The sequence below is a fragment of the Porites lutea genome, chromosome 9, assembly GCF_958299795.1.
Source record: "Porites lutea chromosome 9, jaPorLute2.1, whole genome shotgun sequence".
NCBI lineage: Eukaryota > Metazoa > Cnidaria > Anthozoa > Scleractinia > Poritidae > Porites > Porites lutea.
In genome coordinates, this window is record NC_133209.1 from 14,604,423 (window position 1) to 14,611,511 (window position 7,089).

General features: G+C 39.6%; 1 protein-coding gene across 1 annotated transcript in view; it reads right to left on the minus strand.

Annotated features, from left to right (window-relative positions):
* Positions 1–3,830: 3,830 nt before the first annotated feature.
* The window catches only part of LOC140947974 (uncharacterized), a 4,363-nt gene continuing 1,104 nt past the window's right edge, over positions 3,831–7,089 (minus strand). Inside the window, exons 2-3 of the mRNA XM_073397196.1 lie at positions 6,429–6,965; positions 3,831–4,441 (exon numbers count right to left, since the gene is read on the minus strand). Of these exons, the coding sequence (XP_073253297.1) occupies positions 3,831–4,441; positions 6,429–6,965 (1,148 nt within the window). The remainder of the gene's footprint in view (positions 4,442–6,428; positions 6,966–7,089) is intronic.

Below are 7,089 nucleotides of genomic sequence, written 5' to 3' on the forward strand. Positions count from 1 at the left end.
CCGAGCGGTTACAGCTACGGCAGCACATTCGCCCAAACATTCCTGGCAGGAACTTACAACTTCACACCTGACGAAGTAGAAACGTTTTACGAAACAACATGAACATAGTAAATAACATTCGAGTTGGACGGGTTGATTTGCATCATAAAAGTTGAAACAAGATTCATAACTAAAGTAATCACCACTAAGAATATATCCTGTTCAAACAATCACAGACACTTGGCTACTGCCTCAGAAACAAGGCTATAAAAAAAAGTTTAGATGAAGTAGGCTGATAACCATGTAATATACTGATCATAATAATAGAGAGCCGCAATTTTTAGTACAAAGACTGTCTTTCAGTTGCTTTCAGCATTGTTTACAAAAGAGGAGTTAATATGCCACGACGTCACCAATGCAGATGTAGAGGTGTGTTACCGGATAACACACTCTGAGAATAATATGAGCATAATTCTTTTTAGTATATACTAAAACAGTAAATAGTGTTTTTCGGGCGTTCTGATTGGCTACTCAATCAGTGAATATCCTGTACTATTCACTGATTCACCTCCAGTTCCTCCGAGCGAGCGACGCCAAACTCGCGTAAGTTGCGAGCAAAATGCTTTCCCGGTTTGCTGCCGTAACAAACTAAGAAATTTCACAACTAATCAAGCAAGCTATTTCCGAAATACATGAAGAAGGTGACGAAGTTCGGTTTGGAAGTTTTAACAGGTAAAGCTTTGTCTTTTTGACTTGAATAGTTTATCGATAAAACCGGTGAAAAAGTTTTTTGTTTACAAATGCAAATTAAGCGTAAGTCTTGCGTTACTTTTTTTAGTTGACTTGTTCATAAGTAAGCTTAAACTAAATTTGAGACGAGCGCAAACAGTTTGCGACTCATTTGACAGCCTACAAGACGAGACTGATTATCTTAACAACGTTTTTAGTAAGAACAATTACAACACGGACTTTGTTAGACGGAACACTCACAGTATAATTGATTCCAACACTCAGACCAACTTCAACTCTGGCCCTGTTACGACAGCGACTATACCGTACATCAGAGGCACCTCTGAAACTATCCCACGTATATTACAACCTTACAATATACGTGTTGCACACAAACGGATAACCACTTTACGATGATTGCTTACTAATTTCAAGGACAAAGACAAACCGGAGGACGGACAGGGAGCAGTGTACAAGATCAAATGCTGCGACTGCCAGGCTTCTTACATTGGTCATAGTTATTAGAGGAGACTGGTTATGAAAAGGGCAAACATCAATGATAAAAACAACAGTGCTGCAGTTTATGTTGGAAGCACCCTGAAAGTGCACAATCCTTTGTTTTCTGTTGGCAAATTGTTACGGAATAAATTAATGCAACGTTTTTATTGGTCAATACAATCAAAATGATAGGAATTCTTTTGAACGTTGTGCACTTTCAGGTCCACAAAAACATATAACAAAGGAGTCTGACGGGTTTCATAACCATTCCATTCAATTAACTATGCATTGGTGAAACCGGCAGAAAGCTAAGCACGCAACTGACCGAACACAAACGAGCGACGCGGAATGGTGACGTCAACAATCACATTGCTGAGCACCATTTACAGACGAAACATCAAATTGACTCAGAACAAATGCCACTGAATCGTTTGCAACAGTTACCAGCGCCGTACAAACGACTTATATCAGTGTACAACCTTACAATATAGGTGTTGCACATACACAAACCGATAGCCACTTTACGACGACTGCACGGCTTAACTGAAAGGGCGACCAATAACATCGCTAGGTAATTGACCAAACAGATCAACAACCAGAGTGTAATACCATCAACTGACGTGATACAACTCACTTTGCCTCTGAAGATGACTACCGCACAGGTCGTCGAAACGTCAGTCACTGTCAACAACAACAGTCCAATTCAGGACTACGTTCACCCGGACGATCAAACACAACCTACTTTTAAAATATTTGTATAGAATATTCAGTTCTTTTTTATTTTTCCTATCGTTTTTCTTTTCCTCCTTGTGTAAAGAAAGCCGCTTACACTTTCGCAACTGATATTCTATTGAAAAAGTCTCGTCAACACCCTCTTTCGGAAAGAAACCCATATTTCAGTCTGTCCTGTTTTATTAGAGAGTGTAAGTTCGTTAATTAAGTTGTTTAAACAACAATATATCCTGTGGATTGTTCGTTGAGATTGTAAGATGCGTAATGGTATTGTGATCCATTCAGCTGTCTTATTCTGAGGAAAGACCGCCTTTTTCCATATTTCATTTGTTTACTACTTGAAGCAAATATTGTAAACTAAGGAAAAATGTAAAACCTTATTTCAAGTTATTTCAACTGAACTTGTAAGAAAGTTTTACCATCAAACTGATCATTGTATTTTTTTTCTAAGTCCCTGGCGTTGTGTTTCTGGAAAACAGCCGAGTTCCAGTTTAAAAATATCGGAAATAGGTTGTTCTTGTAACGACGTACTAACTTAGCGCAACTGCTCCATGGAAATTCATGAACTGAATTTGGGTGGCAGTTCGCGCCTAAAACCGTGAACTTGGCTGTGTGCCCATAAAAACGCAGCGCTAGAACTAAGATCAGAGAGAGAGAGTTGCTTTACTCTGAGATATAGTAAGCGTCAAGAGAGGATAAAGGGGACAGAGAAGGCATCCCCCGTACACACCCTATTCCATAGGTAATTCGTCTCGAGTTATTTTTAGAATCGGGATAAAGTTACCTCGCGCGTTGCGTGGATGTTTTGTGGAGGTTTCGCATGACTAAACGCCGTGCAAAACATGTCGGGCGAAAGGCAATGAAAGCGTAAAGAGATCGAGAGCATTGTTGAATATTGAAGCGAAATGCGTCGGCGCTCACTGGGAAAAGGGAATCGCTGGACTCTTTGACAACCCGTGAAATCAGTTTAACTCGAAGTTGTCGTAACCTCAGTGCTCTGATAAAATGAGAAATTTCGCCGGTCTATTGAAACCGGTCGTTTGTACAATAAAGCAAGTAGGACGCCAAGTGTTATTTTTGTTGAATAATAAAAGACTAATAAAAGAATAAATATCAAACCAGAAATTGCTCTCTTCAAAGAGTAAATTATAAATAATCATTAGAGAATATTCAGTGTTAAGGATTTCCCTGCTGTACTGTTAGCTCTATACAAGAGAGGAAGGGCGATTCTTTTTTAATTTCCGTTTCGCTTACACAGCTTTAGCAGACATCTCTCTGTAGTCGTTTTCGTCGACAAAACAAAGAGCAATATTGCTCTCCGCGTCTTCCGCCATTTTGTTGTGCGTCAATTCGTGAAGGACGCGTGGCTCTGAGCGTGGGTCATCCACGCGGAACACATTCGCGCTATGTGATTGGCTGTTGTCTAATCCCCCTTGAGATCTGTGGTGTTAAAAATAACTCGAGACGAATTACCTATGGAATAGGGTGTGTATGGGGGATGCCTTCTCTGTCCCCTTTATCTTCTCTTGGTAAGCGTATAATTACAAGAAAGAAGAAAATACGGTACAACAACTTGAAAGAATGAGTTTTTGGACTGAGTTTCTGAGTCTTCTGTATAGCCTGACTGAAGAGCTAGTTCCCCATCAAACATACAGTCTTGCTATCACAAGACGCAATAAAAAAGGGTGGATTCCTCTGTACCGATGTATTTTGGACAAAGACTTGTTTTCTGAAACCCGGTGGAGAGAGATAAAGTAGTGCTGAACATCTTTTGTTACCTTTGGGATTTCATGAATTGTCTTAAAATTCTATAACTAAATATTCTGCAGTTAAAAAACCTTTAAAAGGTTTTTTTTTAACCGGATCTAAGATGCTCCGTGACGCCCGTGTGTTCATTTAGGCCTTGCGGGTTTCAATTTCATTTCACTAGCCAGGAGTGGGCCCCAATTCCAGTTATAGTGACCGTTACCATAATTGGAATTCAGGCTTGAGCGAGCACAGCTATTATACCACCATGCTCCCTTGTTAATTACAGCACAGTTACTACTATTTTCGTCATTATCTCGGTCCTTAGTACTGAAAGCCATGCCATCATGAATAGCCAGTTGATCCGTAGCTGTACCAGTGTAAAATCCAACAAACAGCGTGTAGCTAGACGCCTCGTTAGCAACTGTAAAATTACTGTATTTGGCGTACTTGTTGCCATTATCTTTTGTCTTAATTTCTACTCGCAGCTGACTCGGAATCTCTGTCAGTTGATGAATTTTTTCGTTTCCAAGCCAAAACTCTCCTCTGACGTCACCAAAGCCGTTTTTGTACTCCTCCCACCCCCTGTAGAATCCAACAAAACCATTAAAGCGCTTGTGAAAGACTGTCCATCCTCCGCCATCAGTTGTCATGTCACAGAACACCTCAAAACTGGTTTTATTTGTATTTGTTGGGTTTACTGTGTAAAGGCCATTCTCTTTGAAACCGGCGTTCAACAACTCGGCACAATCTCGGGCTGTAAAAGTTGAAAAATAATAAAAATCAATAAAGTCAGTTACTATAAATAAATAAATGGATAACTAAATAAATGAGTTAACAAAAAATAAGTTATCATATCGAGCCTCACTTTTAGGTTCTAACAACCTGTGAAAGAATCAGTGCAAACTTAGTTGGATTATGGAACTAAGACGTTAAATTGACTTTTGGCAAGACAATTTGTCGACCACTATGGTCGGGGAGACGGAGAAAAAATTTCCTATCTATGTTTGTCCCATCAGCTTTAAAACTTGCCTTCAACTTTAATTGTTACCTACATTGCTGATATTGATCTACACCAAGATGCGGCTTCCCCTCACTGTCGTTTAATTTGTCCAAGTGGTCCTTGCAAGAATTTTTCGTCATCGGAGTGAGTTAGCTTCTGGGTGAGCTTTAATTTAATTGAGGAAAGGGTGGGGGGAAGCTCAAAACTCATTACAGAGGAAAAATTTGGATAGAAACTGTGCCATTTTCTTGAATAGGACTTCCTTGACCAGCATTTTAAGTAAAACCTTAATGTAGAGTGAAAGCTGAAAATACTGATGCGTAAACCTGCGAAGCAGTTGTTGCACGAATTAAGTCGAATTGAAATCAAAACATTTTTTTCAGTAAGTTAATTTCGGCATACAAGGAAATTTTTAGCATCAGGCTTACGATTGATTTTCTTCCCAGACGCAGGGTTTGCTTCAGAAACATGGTTTTGTCTCAGGCCCCTTTTATACGGAGAAAAATTGTCCGAGTAGCGGAGCTATTCTGGGCGAGCCAACTTTTTATAAATTCCCTTACAAAACGAGGCGAATCGTTTAAATGAGAAACAAAAAGTTAGCTCTACAAAAGGAAACAACCTAGCAGGGTCACACTTTTGTGATTGTAGGGTGACCATCCTAGCTGGGCCAACTTTTCTTCATATAAGCACTTTGGCTCGCCCAACCTAGTCAAGTCGGTCAGGGCCATCAGGGCATGCGCGCGCCATTTAGATAATAAGAGTATTCCAGAGGGGTGAACTTTTTTCTCTTATAAACGCTCTCTAAAGTTGACTCGGCTAGAAGAATCACACTCTTTCCCGGGACAACTTTTCTCCATGTAAACGGGGCCTTAGTTCGATTAAGGGTTGGTTTTTTAAATATTGAAGGGGAAATAATGATTTGGGAGGGAAATAAATTAGAAAAGGTATACGCATAAACGAGTATGAGTTAGTCTTCTAATGGGATCAGAGGCACCTTGTTGTGGTGGTGGAGTATCTGGTAATTGTCTACCAATTTTTCATATCATCTTTTAATTTTTGTTAACCCCCAAATCCAATATTTTCTAATTTTTCCAACACTTTAAACATCCCCCCCTAATTTTTGTACATTAAAAACATTCGAAAAATCATCCAAAATTCTCAAAAAAATTATTGAATTAAGGACTCCAACTTAATGGAGTCATGTTTTGATTGCACGAAATCTTGGCTAGATATTTAAGGAAAAGGGTGGAAATCGACGAAAAATTATGCTTTTAACAATACTGCCCCCTTAGAGGGACAAATTAAGGGTGCCTTCCACTAACACAATCTATCCCGCTGGAAAAAGTGAACGCGGTGCAGAAAACTCCATTCACCGCGAACTCAAAAATGAGCGGCCGAAGACGCGCAAATGGGGAGAAGGAACGAAAAATCCACTAATGACTACTAATTGGATTTTTTAAAAAAATTACGAACAGGAGCTTTCTTCATATCAGCGAATGAAGTTTGCTGAATACCGTCCTCTAACAAAGGGGCTGAGAGATTTTAAGCAATTTACAACAAGGAAAAAACTTTGGGCATTTTTTCCACTATAAATCCGGCAAAATTTTTACCTGACCGATTTTCATTTTATTTGGGCCACCAAATAATAAAAGATGAGGACATATTCTTCTATTCCCTCTAATATTTGAAATATCTATTAGGTAACCTCTGTTAACGTCACCTTAAAATTATCTCTGCTTACCAGTTTTCACAGTGAGTTGTACTTCAGTCTCCACGCGAACCGTCTCACTCTGAGCAGAGCAAGTATAAATATCACTGTCTTCAGCTGTCAAGCTGTTTATCTTAAGCTGTCCGTCCTTCACCTGTGTGAGTCCTTCTGGCATATCTCCTTTGCACCTTGACCATGTTATTTTCGGAACTGGATGCCCGACTGCGGAGCAGTTCAGTGTAACTGATTGTCCATGATAAAGCTCTATCTTCTTTGGTGGTTTGACAGTAAATTGAGGCACCACATTAACGATCAAAGTTGTCATGGCGTGCGAAGCGCCCATGGCGTTTTTAGCCGTGCAGATGTATGTTCCTCCGTCTTTTTTCTGCAGTTTTTTTATCGTCAAGGTTTGACCTTCTACAGCGCTTCTTCCAGTTGGAAGTTGATCAAAAAGCTTTGTCCAGGATATCACCGGAGGGGGATATCCGATGACCCCGCACTCGGGGAGACTGATATCTTTACCCATCTCAGCGTATATTGGTCCAGGGACAAGAGAAATGTCTGGAAGAGCTGTAATTGATGAACATTATAAGATTAGATTATAATTCATCTTATATTTAATTGACGTAATCGATTTGCCTACTGTAGGGATTCAATTTAATTTTGTTTTTTTTATGCACTTATACTTCTTGGA